The 23,217-nt window shown below is 40.9% G+C and overlaps 1 protein-coding gene across 3 annotated transcripts; it reads left to right on the top strand.

The window, feature by feature from the left end:
* Window positions 1-5,821, top strand: LOC118425746 (DAZ-associated protein 2-like). 3 transcript variants are annotated; one of them, XM_035834815.1, is made up of 6 exons: window positions 1-108; window positions 1,820-1,843; window positions 2,434-2,491; window positions 3,438-3,535; window positions 4,207-4,416; window positions 4,962-5,821. In XM_035834815.1, exons 3-6 carry the CDS (start codon window positions 2,479-2,481, stop codon window positions 5,088-5,090), a joined length of 450 nt encoding a protein of 149 aa, XP_035690708.1. In that variant the 5' UTR covers window positions 1-108; window positions 1,820-1,843; window positions 2,434-2,478; the 3' UTR covers window positions 5,091-5,821. The 3 variants fall into 3 exon arrangements, with proteins under 3 accessions (XP_035690708.1, XP_035690709.1, XP_035690707.1); XM_035834816.1 differs by lacking the exon at window positions 1-108 and having other exon boundaries at window positions 1,692-1,843; XM_035834814.1 differs by lacking the exons at window positions 1-108; window positions 1,820-1,843 and having other exon boundaries at window positions 2,288-2,491.
* Window positions 5,822-23,217: the final 17,396 nt, after the last annotated feature.

Here is a 23,217-nt window from a genome sequence, read left to right as displayed (position 1 = left end):
ATTATTATCGTATACAGACACCTGCCATCCCTTATTGTGTGAAAATGGTATAGCCCAGTGAACTTTGGACTCTGCTAGGCCATCTTGGTTGTACAACCTGATAAAGTTCCGGTGTGAAGCTAAATCCCTGCGCCGCCAAATACGTGAGAGGTCAGGTGCGCTAGCATTGATTTGGCAGATACAAGCGCCAAATTTGTGCACCGTGCCAAATACCTGAGATACACGGTGTGCATGGGGGTTTCGAATATGACATATATTTTGATTGGCTAAATGGTAACACTAAATACAATGATTACTTTAGAATATTTCAATCCAATCAATACAAAGCTAAAGTTATGGACAATTTCACTGAAGAAAAAGGATTGGTCGTCCATTTTAGCGTCTAAATCGTATTGATTTATTTAATAGTAATGACACCGAAACCACAGGTCACCTCTGATGACCTTTTATAGCCTCACAGAGCATAGCACCTAATTTGGACTGATATACAAAGCATTTGTAAGCAGTGCATTAGCAGCTCATATATCAATATATTTACTATGGGCACAATTTTGTTGTGTTCTATTTTCTTTTCCGTTTTAGATAAAACGGAGAGGATCTAAAGATCGGTAACGTTTATAACTGTTACCCGTCATAATTCAACCTAGAATGATTCTTTGAAAAAGTTACATTTGAATATGACAGGTCAGCACATGATAGACGATGGACACTTACAAGAATAATCCTCTGAAAACACACACTTGTGCACTAGACCAAGAATTATGATCAACTTCTTTTATTGCCTTGTGTGACTAAAAATAGAGTAATAAGATAGTTGAGGGGCGCCAATTATAATTCATTATGCAGATGGTGGCCAGTTCGTTCACCTTGGTCCAAATCGGGGTCTATTCTTCTTATATTGTTCTGATACCTGATATGATATGATATAACGACCGTCCTTCCGCCATTGCTCGGCGTGTGACCAGAAGTGGTGATCTGGTCAGAGTCATACACTGGCCCTGATTTGCTCATTTTTACACGCCTTGCTAGCCAAATAAAGTCACAAACATATATTTTATTTCCCTGCTGTAACCGTTTCTGATGGCTCTAATATCGGAACACTACGACTAAGTTGCTGCTGTGGTGCGCGCCAAAACAGTGCCATGTTTTCCCGCTGCATATCATTATCCCACTTCATACAACTAAGTAATATAGGCAAATTCATATTCCTTATGAATTTAGACAAACCTTTACTTATAAAGCATATCATATATTTTCAACATACTAACTTCATGTATCTCTTGTTGCGACCTGTACTGAACACAGTGGGTATGTATGTAAAATGAAGGTCTCCATTCATTCATTATCTTTATATTAGGATTGCTGCTGTGGTGCGCGCCGAAACAGTGCCATGCTTTCCCGCTGCATATCATTATCTTTAGGATTGCTGCTGTGGTGTGCGCCAAAACAGTGCCATGTTTTCCCGCTGCATATCATTATCTTAAGGATTCCTAGGGGTCTCTATGGAGTGTCCCAATTTTCAATCCCATGAAATCAATGAAGGCAAATAGCTCATTTGAAAGGTTCCCTTTAAATGCATGTATTCATATAGTATTAAATTGTGAAATAGTCAGTTGAATTTAAAACAAGGAAAGTTGTTGAAAAATAGGTTTTTCAATATACAGGTTTGTCGAATCGGCTACTACAAAACATCTGTTAGCTTTTACAAAGGTCGTTGCCATAGTAATCTTCGCTGCGAAATACTTGCTCCTCTCCTGCATTGCGCAGCCGCAGTACCTGACCTCTCACGTATTTGGCGGCGCAGGGATTTAGCTTCACACCGGAAAGGATTGGGATTTTCCAGGTATGTTAGGCCTTTCTATGACTATGGAATTTCTCATAAGATAGCTGAGGTATAGATCGTAATATAGAGACTAGCGTGGTCCGTATCGACCAACGTTTCGTGTGTTAAAAGTAACCAAACGTACGTGCACTGCTAGCGCGAAGCAAGTAAACATCCTGATAGATTCACAGCTGTTCACTGATTTAGCTGTTTCCAGCAGTGCTGTTTTTCCATGAATATGCGTTATTGTGTGTAGATGATGCACCAACTATGCACGCATGTTATTGCATTTCAAAAGATTATCTTTTAATAGAAACAAGCGTAGTAAATTGTAAAATTCCCCAGTTCACTATTAGTTGTCTGGTTGATATTTAGGGCCTATCGGACGTTGACCTGTCAGTGACGTCACATCCTGGTGACTCACCTGCGTCACAGCTAAATTAATCACACCTGGGTCACGAGATGCTGAGTCCGTTCCTTATTGGTACACGCACTTCAGGCCTCCCCCAGGACAATATAAGTAGGCGGTGCTGCGCAGTTTGTGCTATCAGTCGTTCTCTTTCTGTCGAGTCGCCATTTTGATTTTGATTTTTCGTGTATCCTCTGTTCAGATCGTAACAGCAAACCTGGGGAACGTTAACAAGACACAGGAGAAGATGTCCAAGAAGGGTAAGCTTAAGATTTTCTCTGTTGTGTAAGACATTAAAGCCATCTTTACGTGCGTTTTAGCTACGTATACATCTTTCGAGGGCGTGTTGTATAACGCTGAGGTTGACATGGAACGTCTATTGTTCAGTATGGACAGGTTTCCTGAAGTGTGATTCCTTACCTCAGACAACATATGTCAAAGAACATAGTCTACTTCAAGTGTTCTATTACTTACTTGTTAAGTGTAACGTTAAGGCCTTATAAAGTGTTGTACATGTCAACTGTGATATCTGACCCTTAATTTATGAGGAAATGTTATTGTTGTTAAAGTTCACTTTGTGCTAATGTGACCTACTTTTATCTTACAATGTTGTACAGAGCATACATGGACCTTTTAATAGTTTGGTATACTTATCTATTCTTTCCCAATGGGAAAGAATAGATAAGTAACTCAACATCAGATTGTTTTTGCATACTAACGTTACATGTAACGTTAGTTGTTTGTGTAACACCCCCCATCATGTTTGTTATAAGTTTAAACTTTAACCCCAGCAAGTCATATCAAGATATGAGAGATTAACATATGTTAATTAAACCTTTATTGTTCAGAAGGTAGAATTTTAACTTAAGGTTTATTTTGTATTTCTACTTTGTAGTTTGTAGTCGACCATACGACTGTTGCTGAACTTTTTGTTGTTCTAACAATGCTTCTGTTTATAAAGTAGAGTAGAGTAGAGTTCTAACTTATCTAAGTTTGGGTAGGAGCAAGAAGGTTTTCAACTCCTTGGTAGGAGTAACACTCCCTTTGGAACCGCTCCTCTTTGTAAGACTCTTGTTTGACTTTCCATCAGCTTACTGTCATGCTGGGTCTTTGTGGACTGTACAGTGATCTAGAATTGTACATAACCGGGTGATCTTCCATGTATTTATGTATCTAAGTAGCATATATTTTTTCTATTCCTTACAGCACCATACCCCGCCCAGCAGCCCTACCCCACCCAGGGCCAGGCTGCCATGGCTGCACAAGCCCCCCAGGTCCCCGGGGCTCCACCACCGTACATGGCTGTAAGTAACGTTGCCTTTCTGTAGGATACTCGAAATCCCTTTATTTTACAATCTTTAGCAGGGACTACGTACTACTGAAACGTATACTAACATCAGATTCTTCCAGTCTTTCATAACTTCATTGCTTGAAACAATCCTGAAGTACATTAGCAATACATTTACTAGTATGTATATTGGAGATGCTGTATGTGCAGTGTCACAAATTCACAGTGGAGACATTTACCACAAAAATAGAACCACATTTCACGATTTACATTCTGTGATGTGATTGCTAGGGCTGAAGGGCTATACATTTTGTGCCATATGGATACAAATGATAAAGAGACAGATGTATGGAAGTAAAGCCATGTAACTACTGTGAGACTGACATATCCCATATGCACCTCCCAATCTTTCTATATGATGCAAGCAGTAGATATCAACATTGAACAACTGAAAGTATAGAACTGGATATGTCTCATGTTACGTTGATTATCACTGTGTTATCTGTGAAATAATTCTTAGCTCCCTCAATATGTTCTTACAGATACGTAAAATGGAATGGTAAACTCATCCAAACTTACTTATTATATGAAGTACAACAGTATTTAAGTCCTTTCGTTAACTAATTTCTTATCCTTGAACAATTTTGACAGTAGTGGTCACTTTTCTTCCTCACTTTACACCCACAGCATCCTCAGGGCCAAGCCCCACCCCCATACACCTACCAGCAGGCGCCCACACAGTACACAGGAGCGCCCCCTATGCAGCAGCAGTATGGCCAACCGCCGGTGCAGGTCGCGATGCAGGTCCCGTACTACGCACCTGGGAGCACCGTTCACGCGCAGGGGGCCTTTGACTCTGGAGCCAGGTTTTCGGCAGGAGCCACGCCAAACATTCCTGTGAGTTTCGCCACTTCTTTTGCCAGAAAGTGTCAATCAGTTGTCTGTGACGTCGTGTATGGCGCAATGGGTCGAGTGTTGGGCTCGATACCTAGAGGTCTGCAGTTTGATACCCACCATGCCCCTGAAGTTGTGCCCTTAGGAAAGGCACTTTACACAACCTTCCTCACTTCACATATCACACTGGTTTAAAAATGGGTACCTGACTTCAGTCTCTCTCTCTCTCTCTCTCTCTCTGTCCGGGAGGTAAAATACTACCTTGACCTTCTTTGTATGTGGCACTGGTCTCATTAAACATGGATGACGACTTTATATTCTTGACCGTTTTATTGTGTTCTGTTGAGCACTTTTAGGACCTTCCAATGATTTTGCTCCCACCCAATAATTGATGGATTATGATGATATTTGGTATGTGGGTAGGGGAGACCAGGGTCGAGGTTGATTTTTCAGACAGAATTATTTGATAAGAGGTAATACAAACAACCATAGTTCAGAAGTAAGAGACCTACAATAATCCTTTGTTGTATTTTATGTGCTCTCCACAGCCCCCTCCACCAGGAGTGATGCCCAACCAGGCCCAGTTAGCAGCAGCACAGGGCGCCACGGTCGTGGCCACACAGCAGAAGTCCGACTTCTTCACCGGAGGGTCGGGAGGCGGATACAGCCTGTTCTAGATCAACCGTGAGGAACTTTGGGATGTGCAGAAAAATGGTGCCATCTTGTATACTTGCACCATGTAAGGAGGCAAAGGAAACATCAACAGTAAACAACAAGAACTTATATTCTACTAACACCTTGTATTTCAAGGGCACTATCTGCACAGTTTCTATCTGCCTATCATCCTGCAATACAGGGCAGTGTGATTCCTTTGTGATACTACATTTGTAAGTAGATAAGGTGGTATGGTTAATTCTTTGTTTAACTTTTTTTGTTTGAACTTTTGTTTGTGAGTATCATTGTACGTTCTATTGCTTCAGTACATTTGAAACTTGTAATCAATCATAAGTAATAAACCAGATGGAATAAGTTTTTGTGTGTTATGATAACATAGAAAGAGTTGATGATTAGCGCTACCAGTATAGAGAAAGAGGACTGGAGATGATTTTTTTACTGTACATAATCGTAATAATATCCGATCATCACTTTTAAGAAACCCTAAGATAGAAGTATAAGGGTTATAATGTTAGTGCCATTTGGCAGTTCATGTCCTACATCTTATTACAACAGCAAAACTGCTCCTTGTTACTGTTTTTAACTTCCGATTCCCATTCTTGTTCTTTACTCAAGGGCGTAATTGGACTGTAAAGATTGAATAATTTTCTTATTTCTAAGCCTGGCATGGCAGTATACTGCACTGTTGTGAATATTTATAAAACTGATGAATATCTGACTGATATAAAAACTGGCTGCATTTTGTCATTATTTTACTGCACATACAAAATGTGATATAGATGATAAACACAGTTCCTAATTATCTGCACTCTCACTCCGAGTAATGGTAAGAAGACCTGAGTGGGCTTGGAAAAGAACTTTAAACTACGCCTGTCGGCACCTCTCGGCTGTGTTCGACTGTTCAAGCTAGACTAGTCACGTGAGGGCGAAGGTCACGGCGCAGCTAATTACTAGATTTGCGCAGGCCCAAATCTGACACTATTTATAGGCCAATATTTTGATATTCCATCTGCTACCTTAGGGCAATACTGACTGATTCTGCAAGGTGACGTTGCAATGAGAGGAATACTATCCCAAATGTGACTAAGCTTGTATCCCCCCCCTCAACATGGAGTATGTTTTCTGATCCATACAGCCTCCTCCTTCATGTTTAACAGTCGCAGTTTTAGATCTGAAGGTCTGTGCTTATTAACTCTGATTTGCACGCTTGTTAGGAGAAGAATCCAATAAAAATATTATTATAATCCATTAGACCTATCTTCACTGGACACTGCTTACAGAATTCGATATGATTTATGAAAATAAGAGGTATACGCTCGTGTGTTTCATGTAGGGAAACCCTGATGTCATTTCTCCCTAATGCTTACATTCATCAACTACGCCTACACAGATGACAATAGCCCTTTTGGTAGTTTGCCAGTTTTGCGGCTCCGATGAAAATAAACATAAAGATCAATAAATATACCCAGGTAAACTCAGCTTATCAATCAAGGAACAACTGTTGTACTAGTAATTATGCCCCTTGCAGTTTAAACTGACTCCACTGTACATGATAAAGCTTCTTCACATTTCTTTTCTGCCTCAAAATTTGACCAAGATGTCTCCAACAAGTCATGTGGTAGAAGGCAAAAAAAAAAAAAACAGCTAAAACGCTAAAACATCCTTATTTGGCAGGATTGGATGAAAAATGATCATGAAAGCCCCAAATCCACATACTACGCAGTATATCCTTCCTGTGCCGTATTTTGCAGCATTTGGCGTCAAAGCATGGATTTCATTGATTTGTCCCATTCTAATTAAGAAGTGCACAAATCCACATGGGGCTAATTATATTGCTACATTTACGCGTCGATCTTTTTTAGGGATTACAAACGACAACACGTCACTTTATATTTCATGTGTCCTACATACTTCTTTTTACCCTTCAGGAGAACCCAAAACTACCAATACCATTTTGATATACCGGTATGGAGTAAGATGGACAACAAACTTTCCCTTTAGCATTGCCTATGATATTATTAACTTAATATCTTTCATTTGCTCGTTCAGACCAATTGTAGTGCCCAGCGGCATATAAAGCAACAAGTTTCCTTGCCGCTTCAGTAGCAGGGTATATTTTTAGAGAGACGGGTTCCTAGCACCTCGAACACCGGACCCTCATGTTACGTCCCTTCCGAAATACGGTGTAGCCCCAACCGAGCTGCCTTACCCAGGATAGAACCATGGTCTCCCGGTTACCATCTTGTAGGAACCAGGAGCTCAACTGTGAGGCTGCAGCCAAATATGCTGCATTCCCATTAATATCATCCACTAATACATATCCTAATAACTTTGATGTATGCGCTACCTGTCATAGTCTTTATCGAGAACAATAGATCACAGGGGAAGTGATGAATAAGGCGCACCAACCATCTGTGATCTATCCTCATTACATTCCTTATGTCTGACAGCAAACTTCGATACACAGAGGGCCTGGAGCGAATCTACTTTCGTTAAACGATGCGACAATCCATATGCCGCATTACAGTAACTGCATGAAGAAGACAAAGACGAATGAACGGAAGCTTCCCTACTGGTACCTGCAGGTATTTTAAGGATAGCATCCGTTGATAAAAAGACATTTCAAGCAGGTTTTTCCCCCTGAGGATGAAGCATGTGAGCACATCGATAAAATGTTGGCCAAGCGCTTCTCGCGGATAAAATTGTACGCTGTGATAAAAATACTGACTGTCATACTTTGATTTGATGTATGTCTAATACATCTCAGCATGAATAAGATTATGGGGCATTTTCACGCTGTAGAATATGCCTTAAACTTCGACAACATCCGAGCTTCTCATAGTTCTCAATGCCAAGTTCTGAAAAGTCCAACTTTATGAATGATTACGATAATGCTACGGTCATCATCTCCAAGCAAATCCTACGGTAGCATAAGATAGTATCAGCTGTCAGAGTTGTGACGCCGACCATGGATTATGTATGCTCCGGTGCCCGTCTGACTCCCTTTGGCCGGCTATACTCCTTGACCAGCTTTGATACTATCTTATAGCACCGTAGGATCTGCTTGGAGATTACGTTGAGGGTGTGTCCCGGCCCGGCTCTGAAAGTCACAAATAGTCCCGGTTGACTGCCGGACAGAACGTGCTTAAACGGCAGAGCTATGGGACATTGATAGATATTTTGATTATAACTATCAAAATAGCTTACACAAAATGTTCCTATTAAGCAAATACATTTAAGGAGAGGTGTCGGATTGAATCGATGTTTTAGCTCGTTAAAGCGTAACGTTATCATTGTGCGGTCTGATGAAACAAGGACTCCCTCAATTCGATTATATGGAATCACCAGATTTATATGAAGATTTAGGACATGACATATTTCCCTATTCTCTAATCTCCAAGTAGATCCTACGGTAGTATATCATAGTATAAAAAATCTGGCAGAGGAGTAAAGCCGGCCTAGGAGTGTGTATGCTACCGGTGACCGTCTGAATCCCTTGGCCAGCTTCTATACCCCTTGGCCAGCTTTGCTGCTATCTCATGGTACCGTAGAATCTGCTTGGAGATAACCTATTCTCCAGAAACTTGTAAGTCAAAAGTTGTAGTAAATTCCCATGGGAGGATTCCCTTGAGTAGGTTAAGCCTTAGCTAAGCCGCTGAACACCACCTGCTCCTTTGTAGCCGTGTGCTTGTGACGTTGCCTTACTGTCTCATCATCCGTTACAAGTAGGATGTTATGCAAGGTGAGAGAATATGGCACATCCGTATGCCAGGCATCCTGCCCCGGCGCCCCAGCGCAAATCCCTGAACCTCCCACCTTTCCTATGCCCCCGAGAACTTTGCCGGATTCTGCCATTCATCATTCTGAACATTGTAGTTTGTCTTGATCAAACAGGTTTTGTGTTAAGCTAGACCAAGAAAGGTTCAATTCCTACTGACGCCCTCCCGGAGGCACAATCTGCACATATAACACGCAAAGGTACATGTACAGTTGTGCAAGTGTCTCTCAAGATCAGTTAATCATTTTTAAGCCGACATCATAATGTCGATGAAGATTTCAAACAGCAATAAGCATCTATTTTCAGTTTCGTCAGTGACTATTGTGAACTCGGAGGAGCCGGATCGGAGTGACCGGATTTTGAACTTAAACTGAAGATAATTCTAAGATGTTTTAATAGAGGACGAAGTCATGACAATGCTTTATATCACTTTAAGTTGTACAGGAGCTAATGTTGTAGTACAGCTGCAGGATCTAAGAGCTAATGTTTTCTGGGGAAAGGGGCCCGGGTTTAAGCCGGTCTCAAGTGCCGGAAAGTTCGACATTCTTTCCTGTTCAGTGTATATGTACATACGATTATTCACTCTCTATACAACATTTGAGATTTTTATACGATGCAGTTTTGTCTGAAAACCATGACAATAGCTGAAGACATCGATCTTTCACAGCGCTTTAGATTGTTGTTCGTCCTTCTACTCTTGGAACGGTACAAAATGAAACTGACCTTTTTCTTACTTAGTTCTTACCCTTTCGGTACTCCTACATCCTCCCCCTCCTCTGCTCTAGTCAACGTTGTGCTAAACCCTAATATTCTAGGCTTAGACTATACTGTGCTGCATGCGTCTCTGAGTCCACGAGACGATATAGTATAGACATTATATACCGTGAAAAATTACATACACTACATAGACGACAAATGTTAGATTAAACGTATGGAAATAGAAATTCTGAAATCTGAAGAGTAGGCAAAGTGTCACACCATTCATCTACTAGTGAAATGCAAGGTTTGCTTATTTGGTATATCATATGATTTGTTCGGACCCTTGTAGTGCCCAGAGGTATAAATGGCAGCAAGTCCCCCTCGTTGAACCCCTTTGCAGTAGTAGGCTATGTTTTACAGGGAGGATTTGCTACCACTATCCATTTAACTTGCTCGAGGCACCTCCTAGAACACAAAGGCCAAAATTTGAAGTCCCTTCCGAAAAACGGCAGCCCCAGCCGAGAATCCCTTCCCAGGATTTGAACCAGGGTCTCCCAATAACCAACTAATTTGAACCAGAATCTCACCTGTGAGGTTGCTTCCTGTTGAGCTACAGGGACTTCAATTATCGTACCTTAAGGTGCGGGTCTCTGTTGAAGAGGAACGAAGGACGCCTCTTTTCTTGTTGCCATGTCCTTGCCAGCATTACTCACGTTTGAACCCTTTAATTTCCTCTCCTGATCCGGGAGTTCACTTCTGTCGCATTCTAACCTTTTATGAGGGACAGCTGACTTTCTCTCCTCGGATAGGAGTCACGCTCAGGTATAGGCCATGCGTGTTGCCACTAGACAGACTAGCAGATTAAAGACAGTGATGCATGGTATTGGTGTGCTTCTAAAAATCCTATTCCTCCCTCGCGTTATGCATGGAAATTTGCTCTGCGTGCGTCAAAACTATTAACTTCTAAATTCTTCAGGTCACCTCAAAGGCTCCCAGCATTACCGGATTTTATTGTACTTTGGAAGGTTCGAAATGTGACGTATATGGGTCATATTGCTCATTACTCCTATTGGAGCCCGTGGCAAAGATATGGAGTTTCTGCTGAGAGTGTGCACGACTGTACAAATGGAATCGCCCATACTGTGCCATCATCACAAATATAAGACTTGAAAGGTAGCGCACAGTAACGCTTTTTTTTTCTCTCACTCTCTCTCTTTCCTCAGTCCTCTCCCCCTATCTCTCTAATTTTGTTTTTCCCTCTACCAACTACTGATTCCAACATGCCTGAACCACGAGTGATAACAAGTGACAGTTAATTCCCAACCAGACACGGGTTTCTATGACAACCATACAAGAGGTACGGCTCCCTATCTAACCTTACCAATACGTCATGTTCTGTAATCTGTCACCTGCCGACAGGGAGCTAATTAAACCGTGTAGTTGCAGAGACTCGGGGCACTGTTTGTGATTGATGCAATTAATTTATTGCAGTTGCTATAACCTTCAACTTCAAAAAGTTCCTTCAAAAGATCCTTCGTACTTAGGAGAGATGGAACAAATTACCGCGTTTTGTCATTGTTTATGCCAAACAACATTGCCTCACTATGCCTTTAATATTGGCCATATTCCAGCGAGATAAAAGCTTTCTCAAAAGGCATTGTTAGTTCGCTGCAGCTCTTTCCTATGATAAAGAAAGTTGGCACAGAAATGCTATAACTCATTCCCTATTAAACCTGGCTGGCGCCCACGCCCAATACCTTATCGAATTACAAGTAGGCGTTACATGTCAAAGACATCTACTAGTAGGTATATGACAATGTCTCATTCATCAAGATTATAGCGTAGAAGGAGAAGAAACTTTAGCGAGGAATATCCTAAAACTTTGTGATTTACATACGCGCTCTCCACCTTGTCTCATAGTCCTGGGTGTTTAATACAAACTGTAAATCCATTTTTGCGGTGACCTGATTCTACAGTAGGGTTTCGCGATTGTATAACTGTAGTTAATGAGAATGCATATTCGCTTTGTCATGAATTCTCGGTCGATCTGTCAGCGCAAAAACCACATAAATCAAACCAAAGCGAATGTTCCGAGATTTACAGCAGTGTTTGCTGTAACTGCTATCCAGGCCTGGCTACTAACTATTTCTTTCTTTTTTTCATTCATTTTTATTTTAAGGGAATTGGCAAAAAGCATTATAATTGCTTATTGTGGTCCTCCCCTCCAACATACATATATAAAAACAACAAAATAACCCAAAGCTAACAATAGCAGAAATTAAATAAATACAGAAATGAATTGAAAATGAATAGATAATGAAATAACGATAAACATACAGCCAATGTGTAAAGGTCACAAATGAGGCTTCAAATCAAATAAAGCAACCTGTCTGCAAGAAAAAAATGAAATTAAAAACGCCACCAAACATTTTGTCTGTCTATCTGTGGACTCTAGACCTATCGCAAACACCGTGCAATCAGAGGTACTTACGCAAAATCTTTATATGCATTCACTCAAGTCAATCGTTGTCCTTTTGTCAGTCGCAATTTATCTGTTTGTACTCTTGAACGTTGTACTTGACGTACATATCAATTTTAGTGGGATACACCGTGTCGCACTTTAATGAATAGTCAATGAGGCAGTTTATGGTTTTTCATCGGTTAATTATGGATCATCTTAGTCGGATGGTCTGATGCAAACATCAATATTACTTGGTTGCAGGTTGATAACTCATCTTCATGCATCCTGGGTGTCACATATCATCCAAGAGACCCGTTCAGAACAGGCTACGCGACTCTGGAGCGAACTTGGTATCCAATGTCGGGACAGAGTTTAAAGAATACTTGAACTACATCATCAACGCTAAGCCTGTGTTTACACAATCTCTCGCTGGCTGGGGTTAATGACCCCCTCCGCGATTTTAGTCAGGCTACATCAACGCTCTCCATGACAAAGATTCCGCCAATGTACACACATTCGGTATACTTCGGTATACGCATTCGGCTCTTCTGCTCCTTCTCTCACTCACTCAATCGTGTACCTAACTCGTCTACGACGTTATATGATATGCTGCGGTATGCACAGTTGTCAGGTGTAGCGGGCCAGAACAAACCCCTGGCCCGGGTATATATACTCTCAGGGTTAAATTTCGGCCTGCTACACCGGTAGAATGTTGGCTTCTCCTACACTTGGTGATACCGGCTGATCAGTTCTCTATAAATATGGTGTAGTTAGCATCTGTTGAATTTTCTATATAGTTACAATGAATTGTTTGGGGAACTTGGGGGAAAGGTACCCGGTAGCAAAGAAAAACGGCTCGTTCGTCTTGACACAAAAGAATGGTTTCGAATTGCTCAGGGACATTGTTACGAAAGGAACGCGTTGATGACAAGTCAGTGGGTTTCGATCAAGTTTAGTTCTAACAGAAATAAAAGATAAATTCTAAACATAACCTTAGCAATTAGCTCAAAGACACATACTTCAGAGAGACAGGTAGCACATTCCAAGATCCAATTGCAACATGCTGTGACAACGGATAGGCAATTGGCAGTACCGATAAAATACTTCAAGTACGTTGATGGCAGTCCGTGCAAGTTGCATCTTAGGCCATTTAATTCGGGAAATACTTGTTTGACGGAGTCTTGGTTTCACATTTCTATGCCCAGCTTACGGGAATAAAAAGTATGATATGACGGATAGTAAAACGTAAAACAAAAAGATAGTCATGAGCATAACTTGTGTATATTTCTTGACACTTTTATGTTTTCTTCCTGCAAAGAAACCGTTTTGGAAATGGGACCCTAGTTGACGTTTTAAGTATCTAAAGTTTTAAGCTCTGTTCTTCTTGAAGAACCAATTAACCAGTTGAATTAATTCTGCGTATTCTATGAGATGTGTAATGTATGTATGTGTTGGCACCCAATATCAGCTAAGCTACCTGTGTTTGCCATCTATTGCATTGTCCGCAATTCTAAAAAGCTTGCTGCAGACCAGTAGGAAAACGCCAGGTATACCATTTTCGAACTTGACCTTTTTTTTTTACAACCGCTACACAACTACCAAATATCATCGAAATCCATTCATAAATTCTTGAGTTATCTGCTGTTGACCTACTTTTAGACCCAAAAAGTCCTGTCTAAACCGTTTCCATAACCTTCTGCCATTCTGGCGAATGCAATAAATCTAAAAATCTAAGCAACTTTATTTCCGTATAGGCTCTGTTACGTATCCGGAAGGCTTAGATACAGCACTATATCTGCCCCACATCGCCACCCTACCCTTACATACAAGTCTGAGAAGTGACCTCAAAACAACGCACAGCAAGCTTAAGCCTTTGAGGTAAAAGGCTTCCTGTGCTGAGCAATCTACATGTACCTGGGGAGAACAGATAAGAAAACCCATCAACGTTACATCGGTGGTATGGGGGTACCATTCTACCAAGTTGAATGCATTTCATGCCACTCGAAACCTTGATTTAGAGAGGGATGGAATGGGAGAAAACGATCTAGGGAAAGAGAACGCGAGTCATAAAAGTTCCTATTGACTGTAAGTTCACCAACCCCATTTACTGTGCGCCAGGGGATTTAAAAAAGAAAGTTGAGTATCGTCGCAAGAATCGTTGAAAGCCTGCCACATGTAATGTTATGTTCTAGACAAACGGTGTAATTTGTATTTCGTGCAGCGACGTCAACTTTAAGGCGCAATTTTAAAACATAAAGTATGCCTTTCTGTACCACAACAAATTGATTCCCGACCCAGATGATGATTCATTTCCATGCCTTAGAGCCCTTCTAAATAATTTGTTTATTTCTTTATTTGAATTTATTACATGAATATGGGGGGGGGGAGCAGCACGTAATGTATATAAAATCTTGCCATACAAACAATATCTTATATACAGTATCTTATCATCTTTTTACAACGCATTGTCTAAATGTCCAGACCGCTTTGACACATTTCTTTCCATTGGATTGATCCACAAATCCATACCAAATAAATCATGATTTTGTTCCAGAGATTAAAGAAGAACCAATGTGTTATCTCTAAAACACCATAATTTTATCATATTCTTTAGTTATATGTGTCGGCGCAATGCCAACTTTGTCTATTAGTATTCACGGATTGTCGTCAAGGTAACAATAACATTGCGTGCGAATCGTAATATCTGTGACCGAGTCATAAATATCTGTAGTCAGATGTGCACCCTCTGTGACCCGCGGTCGGTGGGGAGATCCAGAAAAAAGTTACCTGGCAGTAATACTATACATTCAAATGTATCACCATTCGTGCGGCAACACTCCAGCTAAAATATCATAGGTTTTGTCACCTTTTGGCCATTGTAATTCTATTTATATAGCAGTATCTGTATCTATATAGCCGGTATAACCACCATTCGGCATAACACACCAGCTTCGCAGGCTAGGCACGTAGCGCTGCAGCAGCTGGTTATGTTATACTGAACGACCCATCACACCTAGCTTTTGCACATCTACCTAATATAGATAATATCTATATATAATCTACCAGCTATCCTTAACAAATTTATTCAATTATAAGACCATTACATTATCGTGGGACTCGTTGTTTCACGTTAGACGTGCCATAGGAAACACATTATCTACAGTTCCGCCTGAATTACATTGAAATATGTATGTATCACTTTAATGTAGAAATAATAGTGTGAGAGATATTTGATTTACATTACCTCATTTGTATAAGCTGCCGTTTGTCACTGTTTGACTTGTTTTTGTATTGGCGTTATGCTGATGTATTTATGTTTCAAAGATCAATATTTGGCAGTAAGGACCTTTACGTAGCTCTATATATTTCTGTATGATATTCTTATTTGACCTAGAAGTCTTCAAAGGTGTGACAAAGTTATGAAATATTAATTCCTTTATTTATTATTCTGACAAATAATCGTCTGCCGCTAGGATGAATCTGTGAATGATGTTCTGCTGAATGTTTCCTATCACTTAATTCTATGGATGACATCCTCTGGAGACTAAAACTAATGCCAAAACAAAACTAACTTAAAGGCAAACAGGCAAAAATAAAAGATGCTGCTAAATCACAGGACTAAGCATCCAGATCATTCTTTCCCAGGCTTGGTTTGTCTTATGTGCACCTCTAGTAAGCCTGTAAGTCGCCATTTCAATCATTTCTGTATTGCCATTCCTGTTTAAAGAGGGAACAAGGGCGCTGTGGCCCTGGCCCTGACCATGTGCCCCCATACCCTGGAGAGCAGGTCCTCCGGTAAGGCTTAGGTCACATTTCCAAACCGGGGCCCGGCCGGGATGTTTTAAGAAACGAAAAATTAAAATGTTCACCTAGAAATATACACAAATTATTCCAATGAATCTTATATTTTTACATTCTGTGTATTTTTATGTCTTTTATGTCATTCGTTTTGCTCCGGAAAGCTGCCCGACTGGGCCCCGGTTTGGAAATGTGACCAAAGCCTAAGCATGCATCAAATTCTGATTGATAATATGTGGCCACATTTTGTAGGAGGGGGGAGGGGGGACTTAAGAAGAGGCTAACAACAATGCGCTCGCGGATGTCATCCATAAAATTAAGTCAGCCTCGTAGTGTGGGATTACAGTGGGGCAATAGAACACCGTGTGGTTATCTGGTGGTAGGCATATCTTCCTCACGGTCGTCCTATATCACTATCAGCAATCTGCAGCCAGGCCACAATTAAGAACGACCAGAGGGGGTCAGAAATGTGAACGTTTTAAAGAAAGTGAATCGCTTAGTTAAGAATCTTCAGTTCGCGGGGATTGAATTAAGCAATAGAGAGAAAATAGAACGGTGGTTTTAAGTAAGTACGTATTTTGAAACAATAAGATATCGGGCAGAATGCATAACAAGTATTTTCGCGGTGTTTTTTTAGCTCGCAGTAAGGGAGTCATCACCCAAACCGTAAACATTAAACCATATAGCGAAATTGTCAAAACTGCTACTTGTTCTGAATCTGAATAGAGTGAGTATAAGACCTTGGCATTAAAATTGACAGATATTCGATGAGACCTTGGTATTAAAGCTGACTGATATTAGTACATCGCTCTATAAATGCCACAACAATGCAAGGCAGAGCCTCTTGTCTGTCACGAACGACAGATCCATCTGGAGGGACATCATAATAATGAATGCATAACGGTTATATCGTTCTATATATATATTACCAGTACGTGGATATACGAATTTGCAGCACAACAAATTCTTATCCCTATGTTGTTGTTTACCTACTAGCTTGTAACTATCAAGCACTGGGATGTGACCCTCCTGTTGGTAGGGAATCTCCGCAAAGCACCCCCCCCCCCCTCCCCATGTCCTTCCCGTTGTTTGTGCCTTCGAGTGCTCGGTATGAATTTGACGTTGTGGCGTCGCTTGTGGCGTAACTGGTAGAGCTATCGACTCGGAATCTAGAGGTCCCGAGTTCGATACCCGCCCTGCCCCCGACGTTTGTGCCCTTGGGAAAGGCAATTTACACGACCCTCCTCACTTCACCCAGCAGGTGTAATAATGGGTACCTGACTTCGGTCGGTGAGGTAAAAGTTGAAACTACCTTTACCTTCTGTCTGTACTGTGTATGTGGCACTGTTAATATAAGTTACTGACGTGCGTGTAGTGCCACATTGTCCCCGTCTGTCCAAAAGCAAATAGAATTGTGGGGAGTAAACTCCGCTTTAATTGTCGGGAAAAGTGTGTTTTTATCTTTGTCACAAGGACATGTACTAGTCTAAAATGATATCGCATCAACGAAACGTTATTACACTATACCTGAGTGAGTGATTCACTTCCAAGGTATTAATGATAAAATATGATGTGTTGTGGTGTGCAGGCTTTCAACTGATGCCATCATATAAAATGGTGAACTACTAATGGCATTTGGGGTCAATAGTTAACTTTGGATTTGATATATAGGAAAGTGTGCTAAGATTGGCTGATATGTGTGGTTCCTGCAGCTAGATTCAGCTGACACTGCATACAGACGTACTCTGGAGGTTTGTCTCTGTCTGCCCTTGACCGCCCTTCGTAATACACTAAAGCTATTGTTAGCTGTCAATCTTTTCAAAACCTGCAAAAGCTTGGTATACTAACCTTATCAACACTGTAGTACCTGTAGTTTTTAATACATCGCGATTGCTGATACCAATGCTAATCATACACAATATTTAGCAAAATTGGAATTTCACCTGACGTACACTCCTAGAACTCTACATTATTCTACATGAATTCTGGTAAAAACTTGCCTACGAATGTACACTTCAAGAATAGTACCATACCTTTATATATAAATTGAGTTCGTTTTAAGCTTAGATTGTATATATGTAATTGCGTAAAGCATATCTTAATATCAACGTCAAAACAATCATGTAGAAGACCGTTTTTAGCATTAAATTTTAATATGTCCGTTTTTAGCATTACATTTTATGATGGAATTCTGAATCACCATGAATAAAAAAAATGTATCGTACTCACCATTTAGTTGCTTTTCTTGTCCACGATGCATCTTCCGTACTTAGTGTTTTACATCTCAGTTTTAAGTCAGACACAGAAGGACCTAACTCCACCCTCTCGCTCCTGCTCTTTGCACTCTGAAAACCTGAGGCTCCACCTGTCGAAGAAGACACATCACCGTGCAGATCTATCCCACAGTGCCTGACGTGGGCTAACACCAGCCGGCAGAAGAGTCGATAACCGTTTAAGATCACCCAGTCAAACTCCTTCCGTTTGGTGGGGAACATTTCCCCTCAAGCTGATTCTAAAAACGCAACAGGAGCTCGCCCTTTCTTCCACACGACCTGTACGTTCTGGGTGAACATTCCATGCTGTGTTTTGGCTATATAGGGAGGCGGTTTCCGTTATTCATACATTATGAATCACAGTAAAGGACAGTGAACTCTAAACGGGTTATATTAACCAGGACAGTGATCCACGGAGAGTCAACCAGTCGGGCACCCTGATGATCACCCAGGTTTCCTCTCAACATAAGGGCATGTTGATTTGATTATATGGATGACATCGTCTGGAAATCCCAAAAGTGATGCAAGCGTGCGAATAAGTATTGCCCGAAAAAAAAGCTGCCTTCATTATAAAATCTAAGTGGTCTGGGAGGTTGAACAAATGACTAAACACGTAGAATACAGTACATTGTATACCGAACAACAGATTCTTAATTTTTGTTCTTTCACATCTTCTTTGACCTTGGAATGTTCTATGACATTAGTATACGTTTCCCGATGTTTACGTTTGCAATCTACAGCATGTATTTGCTTGTTTTAAAGCTTCTTTGTACGATTTAGAGTATGGTTGCATTTTTTTTGCATTTTTTGAAACGGCCAAAAATGGATGCGCGCGCGGATGCCATCCATATAATTAAATCAACATGGCCTAAGACAATCTTAAGTGATAATTATATCTATACCCAATGTTCATTCATTCTTCCGTGCAAATAGACTTGCCAGAAGGACACTATTATCATAATCTATCTTGGCGTCAGCGCTTTTGTACTGTAAAAGACATATTACTTCCTATCATGGTGAAAATGAATATCAGAATCGTTATATGTGATGAAGGTTTCCGATACAAATCAATAGGTTTTCTCAGACTATGAACACAATGTAATTACATAATTGTAACAGTGAGTGGTGCTTTTGTCCCATCTGGCATGCTAGAATATAGTGATAATCACTCATGCCATGATTAGATGGGATCACAGTCGGGAACACAAATTGCACCCGTATGCAAGGGCCGTTGATCACAGGCAATGACAAGTACTGTCTGTGGGCAGGTAACATTTGTTTGGCCCCATTCCACTAGACGTAGACAACAATCACGAATGCGACCTTTTCCTTGGTGCTGCGTAAAATGGATTTGTAAAACTATTGCTTTCATAATTGGAATATCAGGAAAATTTTTAATGATGACTGAAAAGACAACAAAACCTACAGAGCGTGAAAAAAATACTTTTTGATCTATAAAATGCGTTGAGCAGTCTGTCATTACTGGTACTTGATTTTGACGACCCTGTCACTGGACCTAGTATACCATATATACTCTTTGGATTTCACGATTCCCAGAAGGACCAGGCACTGAGCATCAGTTTGGACAAATATTCATCAACGACCTTGCCAATCTTTAAAGGACTTTATTGTACCCAAGGTGCCTATGACATCTTTGGTCATCAAACATAGACCCTAAACAGCTCAAATCAGAACCTGGGGGATTGCAAACAATTTCAGGTAACGATTTCACAAATTATACCATAATTAAGGCCCCCTCTCACTTTGACGTGCGGCACGCTTGCGGCATTGCTGCGTTCGTTCACTGCGGTACTGTTTTGTTATTTTCTCCGATTTATTATAATTCAGATAATGCGCAATACGTAAAAGTGTGACGTAGAAGACCACAAAATACACAACAAGTAAGAAAATTCGTTCTTTATCTCTGAAATTCGTTGAGCATCTTCCGAACGCAGCAATGCCGCAAGCGTGCCGCACGTCAAGTGAGAGGGGGCCTTTAGAGTGCAACTGCACAGTTTCGAGAGAATCCGGACTATTATCTGGTACCGCACTTGGACCGTGGTATTATATGTAATCTGTCATACTAGCATTAAACTTTAATGACAGCTCTTCAACCTATTGTTGAACAGAAGGACATCTACCCCAGATGCATTTATTCATACATGAAGACAGCCGGGGTCTCCAATGTCACACCGGCCTGCCGTTATGATTATGCTGAACCATTCTTTTCTCTCCAGTTATCTTGTGTTCGAACATTTCTTAGAATCTATACATAGTAACTTGTTGGGGTACTTCGTGCGGAAATTTTCGTTTCGATAAAACATCAGAATGATACTTAATCACTTATATTATCTCCATGAAAGTGGAGGTACTGTTTTTCGGTTTAATTTGTCTTTGTTTGTTTGTTTGTTTGTTTATCTATTTGTTTGTTCCCGGGTTGAGTTGTACCGGGAGACTGACAGAATTCGATGGTTTCTTGACAGAAGACTGACAGATTGACAGAAAGTGAACTTTGGCACATGACAAAATATCACGAACCCGAGAATTGAGGATGTACATTAAGTACATTAAGTACATTAAGTGTGAAATGGACATAGTGCGTTGTCAAGAAAATCTTTTTACATATTTTACTATCAATTGCTGAGAAAGGGGACTGTTTCTTTTCAACTTTTGAAAATAGCAAGACCAGATAGACGTTATTCACAGCTTGAAATTAATTTAAAAATCTCAACCCGACTGCCTAAACCAGGGGCTGCCTCTTTGACATTTGCTTCTCCTCCCAAGACCTGGGTTGATGCTAACACGCCACGAAAGCCAGGGAAGTCTGCAAGTTAGAGATACGGGAAACTCCGCAACCTGCTGACCTTTCTTTGAGCAACTGACGTTGAATAATCATAGTTAAAGTGCATTTCCAGCAAGAGCTGTGTGAACGCTTATCACGCAAGACTGCTTTATAGGTTTTTCACTAGATCCCGCAGTACATTCCGGGAAAGCTCTTAGAGAGTTGTTCTTCGTGTTAACCTGCGGTTGTTCCGCCACCAAAAGCCTCTTTTGCAAATTGATCTTTTTGAGAGCAGCCGGCGTGGAAAGTACAATTCTAAACGTATTTGTTAATAAGCTCGAGCTTGGGCTGGATCAGTTTGCAGGGTTTTTTTAAAAACAAGTTGAAAATCAGAGTGCTCCGTGAACATCTACCTGTTACCTCGGGTACATTGCCCTCGAGGTCAGGACTTTGTGTGCAATACTTCACAGCTTAGTTCACATGCTATCAGGACCTGACCTTTATGTGACCTGCTGTTGCATTTGTAGGGGGCGCAGCATGTACGTCGTAAAAACTTACTGGAAGTCGTGGAATATTTGTAGGGAAATGGTCTATATTATAGTAGAGTGTAAAACAATATGTTCACTCCAAGTTTGTACTAAAGAGTGCAAGTACTCTTTTCAGGACAAATCTATTCTATACTCACATCGGCGGGAAGAACCCCTACTCTTTTCGATAAGTGTGGTGGGTTCCTCAAACACGGGACCTCCATTTACATCCTTTGGTGCTGAGGGGCGTCCTTGGGGTTAGGAATTTGGTCTAAAGTACCTTTACCAAGAGCACAACATCGAGATCTGCTGTCAGGGATTCGAACTCAGTACCTCTAGGTTCTGAGCCAACAACCCTAACTACAAGGCTACCGTCGAAGTAGTCTCCTCAGTCGTAGTCTTCGAGCGGACCGGGGCTAGCTTTTATGTTATCTTATGGGGGAGAGGGCGCTTGTTGGCTAGTTTCAAAGTTGGCTTAAGGTTCTCTGTTGCCGGGAAAGGGAGTTAACCGTGAGAGGAGTTCAGGGCGGGGCGAAACTCCTTTCAACATGGCAAGCCAGCGAATACTACGAGGGAGGCTACCATCGAACCAGCTGTAACGTTTCACAAAAATTGCAGGTCGTCAAATTTACGTCCCACAAAGCTCGTCCTTTATACTGATAAGATAGAGCTGCCAGAAGGGCTCTTAACGAACAGCTCTCATGTTTCTCCATCCTGGTGTTACATGACCAAAGGGCTTACACGAACTTTTACTACTGCTCGTTTCTATTTAGAGCTTGTTCCTTCTTCTTTACGGGCAGGAGATAACCGTGTTTCTAGCCTGGCGTTGGTAGTATTTGGTCCAAACGTGTGAGCGACAAGGCAAGTCTCCGACTTTAACGATTGCATCGATCACCATAAACGAAGAGAAGAGAATCACTACCTTGAAAGTCGATCCTGACAACCGCCACAGGGAAAATTATGTTAGTCTTTTGGTGGTTGAAATGACCTTACGACTTATCTGGGGCCTTTCTTTAGTGAGTGGGATATTTTACTACATGGGCAATTGCAAAGTATTGCCTTCAGGAGATTCCGCCCAAATCATATACAAAGGAAGGATAATAACCCTGCTCTCTATATCCAAACAAAGTCTTAGTATAAAGTAGTTTGCTTGAACATTGTGACTGATGTTGAACTTTTACTGTAAACGAAGAGAAGAGAATCATTTTGTTCAAAGTCGATCCTGACAAACGTCACAGGGAAAATTGTGTTAGTCTTTCGGTTGTTGGAATGACCTTACAACTTCTCTGGGGTCTTTCTTTCGTGAGTGGGACATTTTACTACATGGGCAATAAAATTGCAATAATAATCCTGCTCTCTACATTCAAACACGGTCTTAGGATAAAATGGTTTGTTTGAACATAGTTCCTGATATTGAACTCTCACTATCTTTTTAAGGACCTGTGAGCCTTCCAGTGTACCTCAAAAAATGAGCAATTTTGGTTTTAATAACAAAGTGTCCCTTTCTTGTAACTTATTCAAGCTGATTTAATTTAGAATCATTCGTCTTTACCCCTGAGGTCGGCACCAATCAATCATTACTCCCTATCTAATTAGCATGTTTTAAGCCACCCACGTCCTTCGTTCTACAAAACCTAGTTAAAACCCACACGCCCAGATCTAGAGCTATATATAGTTATGACTCCGGTTGACAACGCTATCTTTCGGCAATGATTTTGTTACATTCAAGTTACGATAAGCATCGTCTGAGCGGCTTGCCAAATTACACCGATGTCGCAGAAGCTCTCTACTTCAATATTTCCGCATTAGCG

The sequence above is a fragment of the Branchiostoma floridae genome, chromosome 11, assembly GCF_000003815.2.
Source record: "Branchiostoma floridae strain S238N-H82 chromosome 11, Bfl_VNyyK, whole genome shotgun sequence".
Lineage (NCBI taxonomy): Eukaryota > Metazoa > Chordata > Leptocardii > Amphioxiformes > Branchiostomatidae > Branchiostoma > Branchiostoma floridae.
This window is presented reverse-complemented; position numbering and strand designations above follow the sequence as displayed.